At 47.6% G+C, this 23,465-nt stretch overlaps 1 protein-coding gene and 1 pseudogene across 1 annotated transcript; both read right to left on the bottom strand.

Annotated features, from left to right (window-relative positions):
• Positions 1–4,880: 4,880 nt before the first annotated feature.
• LOC149753672 (small nucleolar RNA R71) lies at positions 4,881–4,978 on the bottom strand (annotated as a pseudogene).
• A 16,672-nt stretch (positions 4,979–21,650) lies between these two features.
• On the bottom strand, positions 21,651–23,238 carry LOC149753671 (uncharacterized). The gene is made up of 2 exons (XM_089930350.1): positions 23,042–23,238; positions 21,651–22,960 (listed from the first exon to the last, which is right to left on the bottom strand). The coding sequence occupies exons 1-2, from the start codon at positions 23,219–23,221 to the stop codon at positions 22,025–22,027; spliced, it is 1,116 nt and encodes a 371-aa protein (XP_089786476.1). The 5' UTR covers positions 23,222–23,238; the 3' UTR covers positions 21,651–22,024.
• Positions 23,239–23,465: the final 227 nt, after the last annotated feature.

Genomic DNA, 23,465 nt, shown 5'->3' with positions numbered 1-23,465 from the left:
GAGTCGACTCCAGCAACAGCCGAGTCGACTCCAGATCGAGCGAGTCGACTCCGACCCCAACAGATACATTGTCAGGAGGCGCAGATTGTGCAGAACGGCCACAAATTAGTGTCTAACGGCTATTTTTCAAGTGGAACTGTTTAAATAGCCAGATTGAATAGTAGACATCAAGAGAGTTACTCCATTTGTGCATTAAGTGTTTTCCATCTACCAAGAGTCAATTGAGAGAAAAGACAAGCAAAAGAAGGAAGAAACGCATTCAATACATTCCTACAAGTCTTCCCTTCGCATTCAAGGCTCTTCCTCTGACATCAGATCTCAAGTGCACTCAAAGAGGAGACTCAGAGTTCGAGAAGCCCCTTCTTCCTCTTCCAAAATCTGTTTGAGGGCTTCTAACTCTACTCTATTCATATTGATTAATATTTGCTTATAAAGAAGCTTTCCTTGTAACTTTTTCCAAACTGCTTTCTTACTTGATTCAATCAGAAGATTGAATCAAGGGTTGTAAGGTTTGTTGGTGAGCCGAAGTTAAAACCAACGGTGTAAGGGTTCGATTGTGATCTCGGAAAAATAATCGAATGGTTTTAGTCGGTGAGCCTGTGAAAACCGACCGAGTTCGTTGTGATCTCGCGAAAACGAAAAGTTTGGTTGTGAACTTGTAAAACAACCGGCTGTAATCCAAGGGATTATAGTGAACTCCCAAGTGAAGCTTGGGGAGTGGACGTAGGAGCAAGGCTTAGCTCCGAACCACTATAAATTGGTTTGTGTTTGTATTGGCTGCTGTCCTCTCTCTCTCTCTTCATTCACTTCATCTAGTAACTTAACTAGTTTGCTTGCAATAGAATTAGTTAATTACTAATCATAGTTTTTAATTGATCGAGAATTAATCCAAACCCAATTCATCCTTCCTCTTGGGTTGTCTTCTTGGGCAACAAGTGGTATCAGAGCCGGAGCTCTTATATTAAAAGAGTAAAAGATCAAAATGACAGCCCCTTTTGGATCTTCTCTTAGTAAGGGGCAGTCCACCAATAGGCTTCCATTCTTCAATGGAACTAACTACACCTATTGGAAGGCTAGAATGAGGATATTTATCCAAGCCCAAGACTATGATGTTTGGAGTATCATAATTAATGAACCATATATTCCTTCTATCTGTGTAGATAACATTTTTATACCCAAGCTTAAAAAAGATTGGGATGATAGTGATAGAAGGAAGGCACAACTAAATGCCAAAGCAATGAATGTACTATTTTGTGCCTTAGATCCTAATGAATTCAATAGAATCTCTACTTGCAATTCTGCAAAAGAGATATGGGATAGACTTGAAGTGACCCACGAGGGGACGAATCAAGTCAAGAAATCCAAAATAAACATGCTAGTTCATAAGTATGAACTATTTAAAATGAAATCTAATGAAACTGATGAGAGCACAAAAGTGCGATCTACACATCACTCAAATTAGCATTATTGCTAACAAATAATGATAACAGTGCTGCATTAATATTATATTTTTGTCGGGTGCAGGTGATCGTAAATCAAAGTTAAAATATGCATCGGGTTCAAAAATATGCATCACTGCAGGTGACCAACCAACCATATGGGTCAACCCTAGTTGCATACTAGAAGGAGGTTAAGTTCAACCTTTCAGGTCCACCGTAGCCAATTCCAAATAGCCCGTGCAACCGTCTACGACTTCATCCCAGCGTCCACGCTCCTCCCTTCCGATCCGTCTGCCTCTTCAGCGTTGGATTCCCCAACGATTTCATCTCTTGGAACCCGCGATCAGTTCTTTCTCCCGTGCGTCCACGAAGCCTCCCAACATCCCGAATCTCAGCTTCCGTCCGTTAGCTCCTTCCCATGATGCATTCCGAAGCTTCCACGCGCCAACACTCTTCAAGATCAGGCTTCATTCGTCCAGGCCTCACGAGTCCAAGCTTCATCTTCAGCTCGGTAACCATCCAGCGTATCATCCGAGTCCCAGACCATCGCGTCCGCGTGTGAATCTTCCGCTATCAGCCTCCTCCATCGCGTCCGCGTGCAAAATCCAGCCGTCCGTGATGATTTTGTGCATCAGATCCCCCAGCATCCCGTGGAGCATCTTCCCAGCATCCGATTCTTCCGGATCTACAGCTTCATCCAGATTTCATCCGTGTCTCAGTCCCCAGCAAAGATCCAGATGCCATCCACGCGTCCCAGTTCCAACGATCAAGCCCAGCCGTTCAACATCCTATGAAGCATCTCATCCGCATCTGTCCGTGTTCAAGCTTCCGCGCCTGCATCCCAGAGCTTCCCAGCCATCCACGGTTCAGCTTCCACGCATCCTAACCGATCCCTAGCATCTACGATCACAGCACATCCCTGCAGCCTCCCGAATTCGCAATCATCCGAGTCCCATCAGGTTTCCGCGTCCGATTCTCCCGCATCTACAGCCTCATCCAGCCGACGTGTCTCCACGGCATGCGATCAGGGGAGGTCGAAGGTGAGGGGGTTATCTCTCTCTCGGTTGGGAAGGAAGGAAATCATCCTTCATTCAGAAAAACAGAGCCTCAGCCATTTTGGAAAGAAAAAAGGAGAGAGGAAGAAACAGGGCATCCCCTGTTCTTCCGAAAAGAAATAAAAAAAAAAGAGAGGCTAATATTTTAATGGAGGGCTGATATCTTGTGAAGGGTGATGGAGAAACCTTTGATGTCTTATTTTCTTTTAAGTAAATTCTGAACATTGATCTCTTTGCTTTACATCTATTAAAATATTTTTGATTCTTGCATGCTTATTTATGAGATAGATCTTTTATGGTTTATATTTCTTGATTCGTGGATTGTTTCGATGTTTGATTTTGTCGTAGAAGTAATCGGCACGATAAATACTTAGATCTTGAATTCATATTTTCAAATTATATACTCCATGATTAGAACTATTCTGTCTGATTGATCCTTAATCAAGAATCACGGAATTTAATTGTTGAAAATAATATCATCAAGGGGGATTCCAGATCCCTACACCATCTTAATCTATCCAACTTCGATTCTCTGTTTACTGATTTATTTTCTATTTGCAAAACATTATTTTAAGCCATAAATTCATTAAATTAATTAATCTAAAATTATATTAAATAATCTCATATATATTTCGTTCCCTAAGGATTCGACTTCGGACTTCCGAGAATTTACTACTTGTATGATTCTCCTATACTTGGAAGATTAGTTTCGCGAAAATATTTTTGCGAGCGCGTCAAGTTTTTGGCGCCGTTGCCGGGGAACGGCTGATTTAAGATTTAATTAGTACTTTAGTAGTTAGTCTTTTTCTTTCGAAAAAAAAAATTTTTACTGCTGTTTTTTTTATTCCCTGCATAGTCTGCATCAAACTCTGATATCAAAGTAATTAACCGTCTGATTGAACTCAAATTTGGTCTTCAGGTGCAGGGCCTGTGTTTCTTTCATCTGAACGGTCTGATTGATTAATACAAAACCTTGCTACTTTGTGTTTTGAATTTTTTGCATTTAATTGTTTTAGAATCAGAATATTATTGTTATCATATCTCATTAACCCTTGTTGCTAATTGAAAATTTAAAAAAAAAACTTTAAGAAAAGATCGAGGGTGATTATTCAAAAATTAAATTAAAAAAAGAAAACAGGAAAAACCTAAAATTTCAAATTTCAAATTTCAGAATTCAAATTTCAAACTTCAACTTATATAATTTAAAAAATAAATAAATAATTTGCTTGATCACCTATTCAATGAAATTTAATGTCATGTCATAAAACATTAAAAAAAAATTTCTTGATTGTTGCATATAGTATAAGGCATCAGCATAAAATATTCTAAGGGCTGAACCCATTTAAAAAGATAAGGTCAGGATTTCATCACTCGTCCTTAGCCCAAAAATCACCCCATTGCATAAATATCCTAAGCTTAACTAAAATCAACTAGACGTTGGCCCCTAAGGACATTCGAGCTCAATAGGACGAAGACCACCGAAAGTTGCAGCAATTTCGCTCTGTGGCTTAGTTGATGTCTAGGCAAGCTTTGTCCCTATAAGGAAGATAGTTCATCTGTTCGAGGCAAGTTGGTTTTATGTGGGACCTTTGCGAACGCATCGTGACCCCTCCACTTACCTGGAAGCTTACCTGGTCAACTCGGTTCATTAGACTGGATTGGAGGCTTAGGTGCCCTCTTCAAACCAGTTAGGAGCTGTCTAGAAATTTAAGAAAAACATTAGAAATTGAGGTGTAATGTTTTGTTGCATGTTTGATTGTGAATAGATTTTTATTTTAGGGTGTCGTTTTAGGGTATCTTTAGTTGGTACTTATATTTATATTTATTTTAAAAAAACATAAAAAAATTAATTAAATTTTGTATGCTAGGTTGGAATAGGGACAACACTGGGCGTTTGAATCGAAAAACTTTTGACAATTCCTTAGATCATATTATTAAAACTCTTTTGCAAAATCTCAGATCTGGTGAGATGGCTGATGATGATGTAGGAAGTCACCACGGTGATGAAGGTAGACCCTCAGTTATGACACTTCGACAATACTTACACCTCACTAGGACTAGTCAACCTTCATGCATGATTATTCTTGAAAACGTAGGACACTTTGAAATCAAACCAGGAGTAATTCAATTGCTGCCAAAGTATCATGGGATGGAATCCGAGAACCCTTATCTTCACCTTAAGGATTTTGAGGAAATTAGCATTACATTTAGAGTGCCAAATGTATCGGAAGACGTCCTTAAATTGACCTTGTTTCCTTTTTCCTTAAAGGATAAAGCCAAAACATGGCTGAACTCCTTGAGACCTAGATCGCTAGGAACATAGCATGATATGCAAAGAGAATTCTTGAAAAAATTCTTTCCCGCACAAAGGACTAACTTTTTGAAAAGGCACATTAGTAACTTCCAACAAAAAGACCATGAAACATTTTATGAATGCTGGGAGAGATTTAAAGATTTGCTTCTCTCTTGTCCTCATCACGGGTTTGAAACATGGAGAACCATTAGTTTCTTTTACGAAGGGTTGTCTCCACAGTTGAAACAATTTATAGAGACTATGCGCAATGGTCTATTTCTGGAAAAGCAACCCGATGAGGCATGGGACTATTTAGACTCTCTCGCAGAGACTGCACAATTATGGGATACAGGGGATAGGGTAAATAAACCTTTGCCTAAGCCTACTAGCATTGGACACGGGGGCCTTTACAACCTTAGTACTCAGGATGATATTTAGGCTAAAATGGCAGCCCTTACTAGGAAGGTAGAGGAAATTGAACTTAGAAGGATTGAACCCGTCAAGACCGTAGAACATAACAGCGAGTGTTGTAGGATTTGCGAGATGCCTGGCCATCTCACCACTGATTGCCCCACAATACCCGCATTCAAGGAGTCTTGCACGATCAGGCCAATGTTATGAATACCTATCAAAAATCTTTCAATAATTCTTTTTTGGGTACTTACAACCCTGGTTGGAAGAACCATCCAAATTTCAGGTGGAGGAATGACCAACCTCAACAAGTATATAACCCAACTCCTCCACCTCCGCACCCTCATTATGCACATGCACCCCCTCAAAAACCCAGTCTTGAAGAAACTTTGCAATCTTTCATGCAAGGTCAAGCTAAAATCAATGATGAATTAAGAAATCAACTGGCAACGCTGACCACTGCTTTAAGTGCTCAAGAGAAAGGTAAGTTACCAGCTCAACCACAACCTAATCCTCAAGTCTATGGTGGTAGTAATGTATCATCTTCAACTTCGCATAAAGAACAAGCGAAGAGTATAATAACTTTGCGAAGTGGAAAGGTTATTGACCGACCAGTTCCAGAACAAACACAAGTCATACCTGATTTTGACCCTCCCAAGACAAAAGAAAAGGATACCGAAGAAACCGAAGCACCAACATCAACTGAAAAAATTAAATGTCCTTTTCCTGCACCATTTCCACAAAGATTAAAGCCCTTGCAAAAGTTTGAACCAAACTCTGAAATTCTTGAGCTTTTTAAGCAAGTAAAAATCAATGTACCTCTTCTTGATGTAATCAAACAAGTGCCTTTCTATGCAAAATTTTTGAAAGATTTGTGCACTATCAAGCATCGTTTAAATGTCAAAAAGAAGGCATTTTTGGCTGGAAATGTGAGTGCAAGTTTACAGCATAACATTCTTCCTAAATATAAAGATCCAGGTTGCCCAACTATCTCGTGCATCATTGGCAATTTTAGGATTGAGCGAGCATTGCTAGATTTAGGAGCGAGTGTGACTTGTTGCCATATACGGTATATGAGCAACTCGGTTTGGGTGAGTTGAAGCCAACAACTGTGACCTTACAATTAGCTGACAGGTCAGTGAAGGTTCCTAGAGGGATTATCGAAGATGTGTTGGTCCAAGTAGACAAGTTCTATTTTCCTGTTGACTTTATCGTACTGGACACACATCCAGCTTCCAATTCACCATCTCAGATTCCGGTCATCTTAGGACGTCCATTCCTTGCAACTTCTAATGCATTGATCAATTGTAGGAATGGTGTCATGAAGCTTTCTTTTGGCAATATGACCTTGGAACTGAACGTCTTTAGTATAGGCAAACAACCCAGTGATCATGAAGAAAGTAAGGAAGTTGAATGGGTTGAAACCATTGCAGAAGAATATCTGTTAAAAGAAACATTTACTGAATCGGCCGACAATGGTTTGATAGATTGGTGTTCTGAAGGTACTGCTGATGATGTGGTCCCACCTGTTTTAGATAATTCGGATGTTATGATGGTCAATGGGTGGAGACCGAGAATAGAGGAATTTGAAGAGTTGCCACCTCGAGAAGCAAAGATAGTACCATCCCATGAACAAGCACCTAAGCTCGAGTTGAAACCCTTACCGAAGGAACTCAAGTATGCCTTTCTTGGACCCGAGGACACTTTTCCTATAATCATCTCATCTGATCTTGATCATGCCCAAGAAAGAAAATTACTTGGTGTTCTAAAGAATCATAAAGGAGCTTTAGGGTGGTCTATTGCCGACTTGAAGAGGATTAGCCCTTTAATTTGCACGCACCGGATATATTTGGAGGACAATGCCAAAACCACAAGGCAAATGCAACGCAAGTTGAATCCTACGATGAGAGATGTGGTTAAAGTAGAAGTCCTCAAGTTGCTTGACGTGGGTATTATTTACCCAATTTTCGATAGCAAGTGGGTGAGTCCTACTCAAGTTGTGCCCAAGAAAGCAGGTCTGACAGTAGTCAAAAATGATCAGGGTGAACTAGTTCCAACTCGTGTTCCGACGAGTTGGCGCATGTGTGTTGACTACCGAAAATTGAATTTGGTCACTAGGAAAGATCACTTTCCCCTACCCTTCCTAGACCAAGTTTTGGAAAGAGTTGCAGGACACAAATTCTATTGTTTTCTTGATGGCTATTCCGGGTACTACCAAATCGAAATTTCACCTGAGGATCAAGAGAAGACTACCTTCACTTGTCCTTTTGGCACATTTGCTTTCCGTCAGATGCCATTCGGGTTGTGTAATGCACCTGCAACATTCCAAAGATGCATGCTCAGTATTTTTGAAGACATGAACGAAAAATTTTTAGAAGTGTTTATGGATGATTTCTCTATTTTTGGCGATTCTTTTGATGATTGTTTATTACATTTACAAGCTGTCTTAGCTCGATGTATAGAAAATAATCTGATACTGAATTGGAAGTGTTACGGGGGAACTTAGCCACCATGCCCCACGTGACCGGCACGCGCGCCCAGGAAGACTACGGCTGCCCCTTGATCCAGCAATCCGACCTCTGGTCGGATATCTTCGGCTCCGCAGTCCGACCCCGAGTCGGCTGCCCCTTGATCCAGCAATCCGACCTCGGGTCGGATACCTTCGGCTCCGCAGTCCGACCCCGAGTCGGCTGCCCCTTGATCCAGCAATCCGACCTCGGGTCGGATATCTTCGGCTCCGCAGCCCGACCCCGAGTCGGCTGCCCCTTGATCCAGCAGTCCGACCCCGAGTCGGTTGCCCCTTGATCCAGCAATCCGACCTCGGGTCGGCAATCTCTTGACAACAACATACTGTTCTCCTGAGGCACGCCGCGGCCCCCTGCTCCACTACTCCCTGCAACGGCCGAATCCGGCGCTGCCCCACGATCCCCTGTAACAACCGTACAAAGCGGAGCTCCACTACGCCCTGCCATGGCCGTACCCGACGCTGCCCCACGACGCCCTGTAACGGCCACGTCAGTGGCAACCCCATCGTGCCACACGATGACCAATCCCCAGAAAAACCCCCCAGCCTGATATATATGGGGCTGGGGGGGAAGGGGGGGTAAGCAAGATTCTCCGTAGCATCATCTTACCTGCTACCTCTCCTTCTCCTTCGATTTCCTCTAACTTGATCATCGGAGGGCCCCCACTACCCCAGTGGTGGTGCGAGGCTTGCTTGCAGGTTTCCCGGCGGAAGGTGGAGCGCAACCAAAGCAATTCCAAGGGAACCCCGTTCACACCGCTGTGCCAATCGTTCTCGGTTTGGACCCCCAGCAACAGTTGGCGCTAGAGGAAGGGCCCGGATCTCAGAGCGATCGTAATGGCACGGCGAGGTGGTCGTGGAGCTTCCAATGCTTCCGGTTGCGGGGCCTCTCGCGCCACTGGCCGGAAGGCCGCTGCATCTCCAACACGCTCTCAGCAACACTCCACCGCCCCACCGCCCATTCAGATGGTCGAAGCCGCCCAGTTCGACCAGCTAACCCAGCAGGTTCGCACCCTCGCGGATGCGGTGCAGAATCTGCAGGGTGCGATGTCCCGGGCGCCGCAGCAGGCTCAGGAGCCGCCGCTGCCTGAGCGTTCGCCTGTCCTCCTCAACCCGCGCTCCTTTCTCTCCCATGGGGAGGAGCGCCGGCGCGAGGAGGATTCTCGAGCACGCTCCATTCTGCCGGGACCTTCCCGCCGGAGCTGCGCGGGGTACGAGAGGCGGGCCCGGGCGCGTTCCCAGACCCCCCAGTCCTCGAGGAACCCGCGCTCCAGTCGGTCCCCCTCTCGCCGCTCCTTGTCTCCCACCCACCGGTCGCGCTCCCTGGACCGGCGGGTGGACGATCTCCACCGACAACTCCAGGTCCTGAAGGGCCATTCCAAAGATCCCTTCGCTGACTTAGAGATCTCCTCCCAGCCGGCGCTCGCCTCGAGGATCCTGCGGACCCCGAATCCGCCGGGGTTCAAAATGCCGGCGATCGAGCCCTATGATGGGGCGGCGGATCCGCGGGATCACGTCGAGAGTTTCAGGACCCTTATGCTCCTCCACGGAGCGTCAGATCCCCTTCTCTGCAAGGCTTTCCCGGCAACCCTCCGTGGCCCGGCGAGGGCATGGTTCGCCGGGCTGGAGGCTGACTCAATCCGGTCCTTCGACCAGTTCACTCGCCTCTTCATCACTCATTTCGCCGTCAGTAGCCGGCGGCGACTGGTCTCCGACTCCCTCTTTGATGTCCGGCAAAACGAGAGAGAAAGCCTGCAGGATTATCTTACCCGCTTCAACAGGGCTACGCTGGAGGTCCGGAACCTGAGTCAGGAGGTAGCTCTTTTAGCCCTGAAGCGTGGCTTCCAGAAGGGCAGACTCACCTTCTCCTTGGACAAACGCCTGCCGCGGAGCTTCCCAGAGCTGTTGTCCCGGGCGAACCAGTATGCGGACGCCGAGGAGGCGGCCGCCCACCGGAGCAAGGAGGCCGCCGAGATCCCTCAAAAGCTTGGGAAGAAAAGGCGGAAAGAGGCACGCCAGAGGAGGAGCCCGACGCCTCAGCGTCGGCGCAGAAGCCCGTCGCCGGCGAAGAACCACGGCGCCCCACGCCCTCGTTCTCCGCCCCGACGTTTTCACCGGTACACCCCTCTCCTGACTCCCCGGGCCCAGATCCTTATGGAGATCAAGGGGCGGGAGGACCTCCCGGCCCCGAGACAGATGCGGAGGATCCCTGGAAAGAGGCCTTCCCGGGCGTACTGTGAGTACCATCGAGACCACGGCCACGACACGGAGGACTGCTTCCAGCTTCGGGACGAGATCGAGGCTCTCATCCGCCGGGGGCGTCTCGGTCGATATGTGAGCGACCGACGTCCCCCCGCAGACCCGCGTCCGGCCGACCCGGCCCCTCCGGAGCCTCGGAAGCAGAATCGACCCGTTGCGGGCGTGATCCACACTATCACTGGGGGCTGCCCCCGGCCCGTGAGGAAAGCAGGGGGCTCGACGGAAGCGTTAGGGGCGGCCGTCGCAAAGAGGCAGAGGGTCGGCAATGTAATCACCTTTTGTGATGAGGATGTAAAGGGGGTTCAGACCCCCCACGATGACGCCATGGTGATCTCCCTCACTATGGCAAACTATGATGTAAGGCGTGTTCGTGTGATTACAAAGAATTCCCAGAGGGGGATTGGGGAGTAAAGAAAGTAAGGAAGAGGTGGGGACTCCGTAGAGTTGAAGATCCGGGATCCCGAACCCTCCACCCGAAGCAGCTGCAATCCCACCGGGCGTGGGTGCTTCTCCCCGGAGGCGCCATCGACGCCTCACGCAAAAGACGAAGAGCCGGCGCAGACGAAGAAGAAGTGGACGAAGAAGGAGTTCACACTGCTCCTAGAGGAACGCCACCTCCAAAGGATATTCCGGCCCTCCCCAAGAGAAGGGGAGGGAAGGAATACAAGGGAGAAGAGCGCGAGGAGGCGCGATCCCGGATGAAGCGTCTGGCGCAGAGCTCAATCGGGAGGTGGGACGGAAAAGAGGGGGGATGTGATCCCGGATGAAACGCCTAGAGCGGAGTTCCACCGGGGAGAATCTTCCCGTTGATCCCAGATGAAACGGCTAGTTGGCGGAAGTCGCGAGGGGCGCACCTCCCGTTCTTCCGGCAGGGGCTTCCCAGCCACGCACCGGAGAGGAGGTCCATGATCCATGGCAACCTGAACAGCTCCGGCTTGGCAGGCTCCACCGCACCTGCACTTATATTTATAGCCAAACCGTGGCCCCCCGGTCGTTCCGATGCGGGTGGCTCCAATAAATGCGGGCGCATCGAATCCGGAGCCGTTCCGGCTCTCGAGGCGTATCCTCCCACGACCTCCTAAGCGTCGTTCTCCTTAATTGCATTCTTCATGCAGGACACTCCGGGCGGCGTGTATCCCACGGCACACGTATCTCCGCACGCGCCCAGGCCGCATCCGCCTCGAAGAACGCGCGTATCGCGGCCGCTTAACTGGCACTCCTCGCAAGCAGCAACTGGCCGATCCGATTTCCCAGGTAACGCCTCAATTAGCATTTAATAGCCTTCTGGTGTTCCCCAGGCGACCCGTCGAGAGGAGGAGAATACGATCGCAGCTGGCCACGGAGAAACCCCGTCGAGCGGCAAGTGATAGGCGCGCGACCAACGAGCGGAATTCTCCGAGGCTCGGCCCTCGGATGCCAGGCTAACCCGATGATCATCCCGGGAGCAGACTAGCCTGAAGCCCCGACCGGTCGCCTCGGCTTGCGCCAGCCTTGGCCGACCAACGAGCGGAATTCTCCGAGGCTCGGCCCTCGGATGCCAGGCTAACCCGATGATCATCCCGGGAGCAGACTAGCCTGAAGCCCCGACCGGTCGCCTCGGCTTGCGCCAGTGATGTGGAACAGGATCAATGCATGCAATCTAAATTTCTTTTTTTTTCTTCTTATATATAATTAGATTTCAGCAACCCAATTCATAAACTATTAGCCAACTCAAATCTAACAGCTATCAGATGATTATATTAAAATCGAATCTACTGTAAGAAACTACCGACAATTGAACCAGTTCCTTTAACAAATTTTAAAGAAGGATCGTTGTTGATTAGGAAATCAACACATAATTAGGGCGCTTTGTTCTACTTTTATTTCCTGCTGTTAAGCATAAAAATTTGGGAACTTAAACTGAATCCAATAACGACTTACTCAGAATTTTAGTGGAAGGATCACACGAACACGATGCTCGAGAAAAAAATCCTGGAAGAGGGAGGCAAGTCCAGGGTCCTGATTCGCTGACGGGTCGCCCTTCGTTGAGACGGATGGAGGAAACCGACAAGATCTGGAACAGAAGTCCTGGGTTAGTTGAGGTAGCAGGATGTTTGGGAAAACAAAACACAATAATCTATTCAAAGGATAAATAATCCGAACGAAGATTCGTCGGATCGGGATGAAGTCCGGAAGAGGGAATGGGAAGCCGGATGAGGAGCGCCGCCTGCGCTAGAGGAAGTTGTGGAAGTCAGGGAATGCCGCGTTCACTTAGAAGAGAAGGACTTTAGAGAAGGGAGGAAAATAGGATCTTGGGATTGGACACCAAACTTCTTTCAGGCAATTCATCAAACAGCCTCTCTTCTTTTTTCATTCATTTTCTTCATCCCCTTACATAACGAGATAAACCCCTTTTATAGGCAGGGCAACCCATTTACATGATATTGCTGAAATAAATGGATCCAAAAACCAGCTGTTACATTGATGTATCGATGGGAAGATAAATGTTCCAAGGAATCGTGGAAGCTGGGAAGACTCGTGATGGGGAACAAGACATTGAAATGGATCGGGATGGCTTCTTCTTGGATGAGTAACGGCAGCGATTAAGATCTCATGGCAACCGGCTGATATTTCCTTGAAACAGGGATGCCTCTTGGGCTTCAAAGAACGGCTGGAAGGCGTTGGAACCTGATGGGTTTCCGTCGGTTTTCCCATCTCTTCATCTTCTTTGGCTGAAGCTGGGAGTGAATCTGATGCGGAACAGGTATGCAGAAACCGAACCGTCTCTTGCCGCTTCGGGAGGAAGATGAGCCATGGGAAGTCAGCTGATGGAGGCTTGGATGATCCCTTCTGAAAATCCATCGGTTGAGGCTTCTTTGAAGACGTGGCTGGGAAGAAGACTTGGAGCCTCATTCGGTTGGGAAGAAACTCCCTTGGAACCGGCTGGGGAGAAGATGAGTACGGTGCTTTGGAACAAAACAGGGGAGCTGAACCGGCTGGTGCTTGATGAGTGAACCGGCTGGAGCTTTGGGATGGTTCTTTTGAATGTAGACTTTATTATGACATGGACTCAATACTACTTGGGCTGGACCGACATTGACTTGACTCAGCATTACTTGAACTGGACTTGAATTGGATTGGAACTGACACGAACTTGACTTAAATAAATCACTAGAGAAATAAAAAAAAATAAAAATAAAAACTGGACGACACAAGAAATGTGGACTAACGGTCAAGCCAAAGTGATGCTGGCTCATTGGTGTCCCCACCAATTCTCCCGGACTGGAGAAAATTCAACTCCGTTGAAGGAAGTTGTTTCTGGCTCTGATAGTGCTCAAGAATGTCTGGATCAATCTGCTGCAGTTCTTCTCGGGTTATCCATGTGTCATCAGACTCTGGCCGACCGTGCCAACGAACCAAGTATCTCTGGTAGCCTTTCCTCCTAGTAGAAATAATCTGCTCGTCCAGGATCCTCTCAATGCGATCGTGTTTCTTGGAAAACTTTGGCCGTGGACACTCAGGTATGGGTTCACTCTCAAAGGAGGGATTAGGCTCAAATGGCTCACTGGGTATCGTTATTGGCTTTTTATACTTAACCAAATCAGAGATATTAAAGGTAGAACTAATGCCAAAATCTGGTGGTAAATCTACCACAAATGCATTTGATCCGATCTTCTTTAAAATTTTAAAAGGACCTGCTCCTCGTGCATGCAATTTCTTAACAGTTCCAGAAGGAAATCGTTCTGGTCTAATTCGGATCATAACATAATCACCTTCAGCTAAATCAGATGTCCGGCGATGTGAATCTGCTAATTGTTTATAAATTTGATTGCTGATATTTAATTTTTTTATAATATCTTTATGCAGATCTCTAATATGTTGTGCAAATGACTCAGCTGACTCAGATGTCCTGGAATGCATGGGTAATGGAATGAGATCAACAGGTTTTCTAGGGTGCTGACCGTAAACAACCTCAAAGGGACTCATGCCAATGGTTCTATTGACGGAACTATTATATGCGAATTCGGCTCGAGGGAGTAAAAGATCCCAAGTTTTCATATTTTCACCTACTAAACACCGAAGTAAATTACCCAGACTTCTATTTACGACTTCGGTTTGACCGTCAGTTTGAGGATGATATGCAGATGAAAATTTTAATTTTGTTCCCATTAGATGCCATAAAGTTTTCCAAAAATAGCTAACAAACTTGACATCTCGATCTGATACAATGGATTCGGGTAACCCATGTAGACGAACGATTTCGTTAAAATATATCCGGGCAACTTGAGAGGCATCGAAGGTTTTAGAACAGGGCAGGAAATGAGCCATTTTCGAAAATCTGTCTACAACCACAAAGATGGAGTCATGTCCCTTGGCAGTCCGTGGTAATCCTAGAATGAAATCCATACTGACATCTTTCCATGGATATTCAGGTATTGGAAGTGGAGTGTATAATCCCGTATTCTGTCTTTGCTGTTTGGCAACAGCACAGATTCGACACTGTGCCACAATTTTGGCAACGTCGCGCTTCAAACTGGGCCAGTAGAATTGACGCTCTACGGCTTCAATAGTTTTGGCCTTCCCAAAATGACCAGACAATCCTCCAGCGTGTAATTCCCAAATTAAAAAATCTCGAACAGACGTATGCGGGACACATAATTTATTATTGAGGAAAAGGTACCCCTCTTGAAGGGAATACTTATCTATCTCTTTCGAAGTTCCTTGTTGGAGTGCAGACATGATTCTTCCAAAATCAGGACAGTTATCATATTCTTCTTTTAATTTCTCAAATCCAGTGACTTGAATACTGACTATTGACAACAGGTTTGCCTTTCGAGATAACGCGTCAGCAGCTCGATTATCTACACCGGATCGATGTTTTAATACAAAAGTGTATGATTGTAAAAATTCAACCCATTTGCCATGTCTAGGATTTAATTTCTTTTGTGAACTAAGGAATCTGAGGGCTTCATGGTCTGAATATAAAATGAATTCTTGTGGTAGTAGGTAGTGCCTCCAGAATTTAAGAGTTTGAATTATGGCATAAAATTCCTTATCGTAGGTGGAGTATTTGCGCCTGGTTTCATTTAGTTTTTCACTAAAATAGGCCACAGGGTGTTTGTCTTGACTAAGAACTCCACCAATTCCTACTCCAGATGCGTCACAGGATACTTCAAATACTTTAGAAAAGTCAGGAAGACGCAATACAGGAGCACTAGTCATCAAAGTCTTTATTTCCTCAAAAGCGCGATTACTAGCCTTAGTCCACTCAAAGGCTCCTTTACGAATACAATCTGTAATTGGTGCCATGATCGTGCTGAATCCCTTAATAAATCTACGGTAAAAGGTGGCTAACCCATGAAAACTTCTTACTTCATGCACATTCTGGGGTGCGGGCCAATTCTTGATTGCACTCACCTTTTCAGGATCTACAGATAGCCCATCTGGAGTCACAACAAATCCTAAGAATGTAACACGCGTAGTCATAAACTCACATTTCTTAAGGTTGATAAATAGGCTTTCGGATCTAAGCGTCTGGAAAACTTGCCGAAGATGGTCTAGATGTTCCTCCTTTGTTTTACTGTAAATGAGGATGTCGTCAAAGTAGACAACAACAAATGTTCCCATGAAAGGTCGTAGTACTTGAGTCATTAGTCTCATGAAAGTACTGGGAGCATTTGACAGACCGAACGGCATTACTAACCACTCATATAGTCCATCCTTTGTTTTAAATGCGGTCTTCCATTCGTCTCCTGGTCTGATTCTAACCTGATGGTAGCCACTTTTAAGATCAATTTTAGAAAATATATTCGATCCAGAGATCATATCTAGCATGTCGTCTAGTCGGGGAATCGGAAATCGATATCGTATTGTGATCTTGTTAATTGCCCGACTATCAATACACATTCTCCAAGTTCCATCTTTTTTTGGAGTTAAAAGGGCAGGTACGGCACATGGGCTTAAACTCTCCCTAATGAATCCTTTTCTTAGGAGTTCTTCGACTTGACGTTTCAACTCGGCATGTTCGGTAGGGTTGAGCCGATAGTGAGGGGCATTTGGTAGGGTCGCTCCTGGGACTAGGTCTATTGCGTGTTGTATATTCCTCATAGGTGGTAGTTGATCAGGAAGTTCCTCTGGGATGATTTTCTCAAATTCTTTAAGAAGACTAGTCATTTCTTGTGGAATTGGGCTTGTTTCTTTCAGACTAACTTCTTTAACAGCTAAAACCCACACAGAAGGGCTTTCTTTGATGTCTCTTTCTAGTTCTTTTGCGTTGATCAAGTGTAATCCCTTGGGTTGTTCTTCCTCTTTTGGTTTTATTGGGTTACTATCCTTTGGCTTTTTTGGTGGTGAAGGGTATAGTGTGATTTTCTTGCCTTTGTGCATGAATGAGCAAGTATTTGTTCGACCAAAAAGCGTGGCATTTTGATCGAATAACCAAGGTCGTCCTAAAATAATGCTTCCGACGTCCATGGGAAGAACGTCGCACCAAATTTCTTCCTGGTAAGATTGAAACTTAATGGGTACCTTGCAACGGTATCTAACAGGTATGGATGAAGTGTCTAGCCAGGCGACCTTGTTGGGACTGGGGTGGTCGACGGGTGTTAGCCCAAGCTTGGAAATCGTATCAGTGGAAACTGCGTTGATGCAACTCCCACTATCAATGATAATTTTACAGACCTTGTTCCCATTGTTTATGTAGGTATGAAAAATTGTAGTTCTTCGCCAATCTTCACATTCCTTTGGTTGAGTCAGGGTACATCTTAGTACGTTTATCCTAACTTCAGGTTCAGTTTCTTCAGTGAAATTTGGTTCATCGAATCCCTCGGCTAGTTCAGGATCAGCTATGTGAATTTCTTCGTCTTCTACAGTTTCCCCAGGGTGTTCCTCTTCGATCTCTCCAATATGTAGGGCACGAGAAGGGCACTGGTTTGCAAAATGTCCAATTCCATGACAGTTGAAACATCTACCCCTTGAGCTACCCTCCCTACGTCCTTCATTCAGGGTGCCTTTGCCTCGGTCTTCTTTCCTGGGTGGAGGAGCAACTAATGGAGGTCTAGTGGTTGAGGTTGGATTTGGATTAGTTCTGGGGACTTGGTGTGGTTCGGGTCTAGGACCTAGTATACTCGAAGTTCTAGGTTCACTGGGTCGAGTGATTGGCATTCTTTGGAATCTCTCATAATCCTGAGCTAATTGATATGCCTGCTCTAGACTATAGACCTCTCGCATGAAAAGCTCTCGTTGGATGTCATTTCTTAACCCGGCACGAAATCGGGAAAGGGTGACAGAGGGATCCTCATTGACATGACATCGCATGAGATACTCATCAAACTTGGCGATGTAGTCAGTGACTGATTTGTTTCCCTGGGTCAAGGTCTGCCATTGATCAAGGAGGCGTTGTTGATAGGAAGTAGGTAGGTATTTCTCCCTAAGTTTATCCTTCATTTCATCCCAGGTTCGGATGGGTTCCTGTCTCCTATGTAAAATTAGACGTTCCACATTCTGCCAATAATATTTGGCTTGACCGAGAAGCCTCATTTTTGCAAATCGAATTTTACGCTCTTCAGACATGTCGTACCATTCGAAATAATGATTCATATCTGACTCCCAGTCAAGATACTCATGAGGATCCATGCGGCCTACGAAACTGGGTGCCTCAACCCTGACACTTCGAAGTATACGGTCATCGATGTCACGGTGATCATTAAGAGGTTGATTTATAGGATCACGACCTCTTTCATTGTGATGGGGCCTTTCTCTGGGATAGTCATCTAGTGGACGATTGAGATTTCTGTCAAAGTTTTGCCTATTCCTGGGATAGTCATTGACATGTTGGTGGTTCCGATCAAAGAGTGGGTGATCAATTCTTTCTCTTGGGTTATTGGCTAGGGAAGGACTACTCCTATCTTGGTATTCTTCTAAGGCATCGACTCGGGTACATAACCTTCCTAGCTTCTCATTAATTTCTCTAAGGATTGAGCTGATGTCAGGGTCCATCCCACGACTGGACTCAGGCTCGTCTGGTTGATAACTAGTTCCGGATCTGGTAGTCATGGAGTTTGGGTAGCTTTTCTTTGAATTTTATTATTTTTTTATTTTTTTTTTTACACAAACACCCTATTACAATAAAACAAAAACATGCATCACCCAACAATTTCTAAGGTTTTCCTAAAAAATTCTAGACAGCTCCTAACTGGGTTGAAGAGTACACTTAAGCCTCCAATCCGGTCTAATAACCTAGTCGACCAGGTAAGCTCCCAGGTAAGTGGAGGGGTCACGTTGCATGTAGCAAAGGTCCCACTTAAAACCCACTTTCCTCGAACAGAGACTGTCTCCCTTTAATCACTTAAAGGGACAAAGCTTGCCTAGACATCGACCGGGATCATAGCGCGAAATTGGTGCAACTTTCAGTGGTCTTCGTCCTATTGAGCTCGATTATCCTTAGGGGCCAACGTCTAATTGATTTTAATTAGGCTTAGGATTTTATGCACGGGAATGATTTTTGGGCTAAGGACGAGTGATGAAATCCCGACCTTATCTTGTTAATGGGTTCAGCCCTTAGATTATTTTATGCAAATGCTCATATGCAACAATCAAGAATTTTTTTTTTTATCATTTTATGTCATGTCATTAAATTGCATTTGCATAGTTGATCAAACAAACTAGCTAAAAAAAAAAAACTTTTAATCTTAATGTTGATGCCCAAATAAACTATACTCAGAAAAGGATGCGAAAAGATTAAAATTGGTGCCTAGTAATCCTAAGTTCTGCAATAATGCATGAAAATGGTGCCCTAATTTTTTTTTTTTTTTTTTTAGAACCTGGCTCTGATACCAAATTGATGTGGAACAGGATCAATGCATGCAATCTAAATTTCTTTTTTTTTCTTCTTATATATAATTAGATTTCAGCAACCCAATTCATAAACTATTAGCCAACTCAAATCTAACAGCTATCAGATGATTATATTAAAATCGAATCTACTGTAAGAAACTACCGACAATTGAACCAGTTCCTTTAACAAATTTTAAAGAAGGATCGTTGTTGATTAGGAAATCAACACATAATTAGGGCGCTTTGTTCTACTTTTATTTCCTGCTGTTAAGCATAAAAATTTGGGAACTTAAACTGAATCCAATAACGACTTACTCAGAATTTTAGTGGAAGGATCACACGGACACGATGCTCGAGAAAAAAATCCTGGAAGAGGGAGGCAAGTCCAGGGTCCTGATTCGCTGACGGGTCGCCCTTCGTTGAGACGGATGGAGGAAACCGACAAGATCTGGAACAGAAGTCCTGGGTTAGTTGAGGTAGCAGGATGTTTGGGAAAACAAAACACAATAATCTATTCAAAGGATAAATAATCCGAACGAAGATTCGTCGGATCGGGATGAAGTCCGGAAGAGGGAATGGGAAGCCGGATGAGGAGCGCCGCCTGCGCTAGAGGAAGTTGTGGAAGTCAGGGAATGCCGCGTTCACTTAGAAGAGAAGGACTTTAGAGAAGGGAGGAAAATAGGATCTTGGGATTGGACACCAAACTTCTTTCAGGCAATTCATCAAACAGCCTCTCTTCTTTTTTCATTCATTTTCTTCATCCCCTTACATAACGAGATAAACCCCTTTTATAGGCAGGGCAACCCATTTACATGATATTGCTGAAATAAATGGATCCAAAAACCAGCTGTTACATTGATGTATCGATGGGAAGATAAATGTTCCAAGGAATCGTGGAAGCTGGGAAGACTCGTGATGGGGAACAAGACATTGAAATGGATCGGGATGGCTTCTTCTTGGATGAGTAACGGCAACGATTAAGATCTCATGGCAACCGGCTGATATTTCCTTGAAACAGGGATGCCTCTTGGGCTTCAAAGAACGGCTGGAAGGCGTTGGAACCTGATGGGTTTCCGTCGGTTTTCCCATCTCTTCATCTTCTTTGGCTGAAGCTGGGAGTGAATCTGATGCGGAACAGGTATGCAGAAATCGAACCGTCTCTTGCCGCTTCGGGAGGAAGATGAGCCATGGGAAGTCAGCTGATGGAGGCTTGGATGATCCCTTCTGAAAATCCATCGGTTGAGGCTTCCTTGAAGACGTGGCTGGGAAGAAGACTTGGAGCCTCATTCGGTTGGGAAGAAACTCCCTTGGAACCGGCTGGGGAGAAGATGAGTATGGTGCTTTGGAACAAAACAGGGGAGCTGAACCGGCTGGTGCTTGATGAGTGAACCGGCTGGAGCTTTGGGATGGTTCTTTTGAATGTAGACTTTATTATGACATGGACTCAATACTACTTGGGCTGGACCGACATTGACTTGACTCAGCATTACTTGAACTGGACTTGAATTGGATTGGAACTGACACGAACTTGACTTAAATAAATCACTAGAGAAATAAAAAAAAATAAAAATAAAAACTGGACGACACAAGAAATGTGGACTAACGGTCAAGCCAAAGTGATGCTGGCTCATTGGTGTCCCCACCAGCCAGCCTTGGCCGACCAACGAGCGGAATTCCCCGAGGCTCGGCCCTCGGATGCCAGGCTAATCCGATGATCATCCCGGGAGCAGACTAGCCTAAAGCCCCGACCGGTCGCCTCGGCTTGCGCCAGCCTTGGCCAACCAACGAGCGGAATTCTCCGAGGCTCGGCCCTCGGATGCCAGGCTAACCCGATGATCATCCCGGGAGCAGACTAGCCTGAAGCCCCGACCGGTCGCCTCGGCTTGCGCCAGCCTTGGCCGACCAACGAGCGGAATTCCCCGAGGCTCGGCCCTCGGATGCCAGGCTAACCCGATGATCATCCCGGGAGCAGACTAGCCTGAAGCCCTGACCGGTCGCCTCGGCTTGCGCCAGCCTTGGCCGACCAACGAGCGGAATTCCCCGAGGCTCGGCCCTCGGATGCCAGGTTAACCCGATGATCATCCCGGGAGCAGACTAGCCTGAAGCCCCGACCGGTCGCCTCGGCTTGCGCCAGCCTTGGCCGACCAACGAGCGGAATTCCCCGAGGCTCGGCCCTCGGATGCCAGGTTAACCCGATGATCATCCCGGGAGCAGACTAGCCTGAAGCCCCGACCGGTCGCCTCGGCTTGCGCCAGCCTTGGCCGACCAACGAGCGGAATTCCCCGAGGCTCGGCCCTCGGATGCCAGGCTAACCCGATGATCATCCCGGGAGCAGACTAGCCTGAAGCCCCGACCGGTCGCCTCGGCTTGCGCCAGCCTTGACCGACCAACGAGCGGAATTCCCCGAGGCTCGGCCCTCGGATGCCAGGCTAACCCGATGATCATCCCGAGAGCAGACTAGCCTGAAGCCCCGACCGGTCGCCTCGGCTTGCGCCAGCCTTGGCCGACCAACGAGCGGAATTCCCCGAGGCTCGGCCCTCGGATGCCAGGCTAACCCGATGATCATTCCGGGAGCAGACTAGCCTGAAGCCCCGACCGGTCACCTCGGCTTGCGCCAGCCTTGGCCGACCAACGAGCGGAATTCCCCGAGGCTCAGTCCTCGGATGCCAGGCTAACCCGATGATCATCCCGGGAGCAGACTAGCCTGAAGCCCCGACCGGTCGCCTCGGCTTGCGCCAGCCTTGGCCGACCAATGAGCGGAATTTCCTGAGGCCTAATCCTCGGATGCCTGGCCTAGCGCCGGAAGAATTTCCTGAGGCCTAACCCTCGGATGCCTGGCCTAGCGCCGGAAGAATTTCCTGAGGCCTAACCCTCGATGCCTGGCCTAGCGCCGGAAGAATTTCCTGAGGCCTAACCCTCGGATGTCTGGCCTAGCGCCGGAAGAATTTTCTGAGGCCTAACCCTCGGATGCCTGGCCTAGTGCCGGAAGAATTTCCTGAGGCCTAACCCTCGGATGCCTGGCCTAGCGCCGGAAGAATTTCCTGAGGCCTAACCCTCGGATGCCTGGCCTAGCGCCGGAAGGATTTCCTGAGGCCTAACCCTCGGATGCCTGGCCTAGTGCCGGAGGAACTTTAAGAGTCAGGAGTCGGCGAGACGCTATCAAGAGTTAAAAAGAGAAAGGACGAAAGTGAAATGAGGAAACACTTTGTTTGCATTAACTTTCGTTGCATCAGGGCCGAGACCCATACAACATGGCAAAACGCCAACATACAAAGAAAAGAACAAAGAAAAAGTACAGAGGGTCAGCTTGGAGGAACCCCTGGATCGGGAACGGCGAGCACGTCCGCGAAGGGTAGGGAGACGGTTGGAGAACCGGTAGGCAATGGCATCGGAGGGGATCGAGGAGGGAGACCCCACTCAGGTCAATTCCGGGGTATTTAGTGGACACCCTTGCCAGGCCTTCATCGAAGCCTAAGGCAAAGGAGTCGGACCCCGTATCCGACATGTCACGGATGAACTCGGCGGACTGACGATAGGCCTGTACCGCCTGACGCCCGATTTCTGCGCTCTTCTCGGCCAGCGCCGCCTCCGCTCGCTCCGTAATCTGAGCTTTCGCTTCCATGACCTTCGCCACAATCCGCTCGTCCGCCTCGGAGGAGACCCTCAGCAGATCGGCCCGAGCCTCCATGTGCTTCGCCTCGGCAGCGACGCGAGCAGCCTCAGCCTCCTCCAGGCGCGAATGAAGCTCCTGGTTGCTCGCACGAGTCCCCTCCAAGGCTGACTCCAATTCGGCCATCTTGGCTTCAAGAGATCGGGTTCGGTTGCGGGTGTTGTCGGCCGACTGCTGGGCCTTCTCCCACCTCTCCCGGAAGTCGGCAGCCTTCCGGGACTGCTTTTCGGCTCGCTCCTCCGCCTTCCTGATCTCGCTTTCGAGACCCGAGGCAACCTTGAGTTGCTCCTGAGCCTCCAACAGTTGCCTCTCGAGGGCGGCGAAGCCGAGTGCCCGCTCTTCGGCCACCTGGAGCCTCGTCTCGAGGTCCCTGGTCGTTCTCCCCGCCGCAGCCTGGCCTCCCTCCTCTACAGCTTTCAGTCGGCTCTCGGCCTTCGCCAGGAGCCTCGCCTGTTCCTCGTGGCTCTCCTCCAGACGGATCATGTACTGGGCGAGCTAAGAGACAGGAAAAACGAGAGCATCAGACGGGGATCAATAGAGCCTATAAATGGCGAAAGCGGCCAAAAGAACACTCACCGACATGAGGCAGACGCAGCTGGCAGCTCCGACTTCAGGGATCCTCATCTGCCGGACCTGCCTACGGTCACCCTCCAGCAGCACCGTCTCGATGAGGTTTCGGGCGCCGGCGAAAGTGAAGGCCGACCCCGACTTCGCCCCGGAGCTGGACGGTAGTTCTGCGGCCTTACCCTTACCCATTGCTTGAGGGAGAGTCATGCCGACCGTGCTCGGGGCGGGGCCCGCGCCAGAAATCGACAGGGTCCCGCTCGGCCGAGGCCCCTCCTCGTATCATCCGAGGCCGACCGAGTCGAAGGCCGGGCTGGAGACCGACCGCATCCGACCCGGCTGTCTCGGGCGCGCCCGAATGACACCTCCGGAAAAGTGGTAGTCTCATCACCGGAGGGCTGATACGGTGTCAACTGTCGGTCCGAGCCCGCGGCGT

Source organism: Phoenix dactylifera, chromosome 4 (genome assembly GCF_051530095.1).
Source record: "Phoenix dactylifera cultivar Ajwa chromosome 4, Ajwa_hap1_PhDact_Kaust_v1.1, whole genome shotgun sequence".
Lineage (NCBI taxonomy): Eukaryota > Viridiplantae > Streptophyta > Magnoliopsida > Arecales > Arecaceae > Phoenix > Phoenix dactylifera.
The sequence above is the reverse complement of the archived record's forward strand: the minus strand, read 5'-3'. Positions and strand labels throughout refer to the sequence as shown.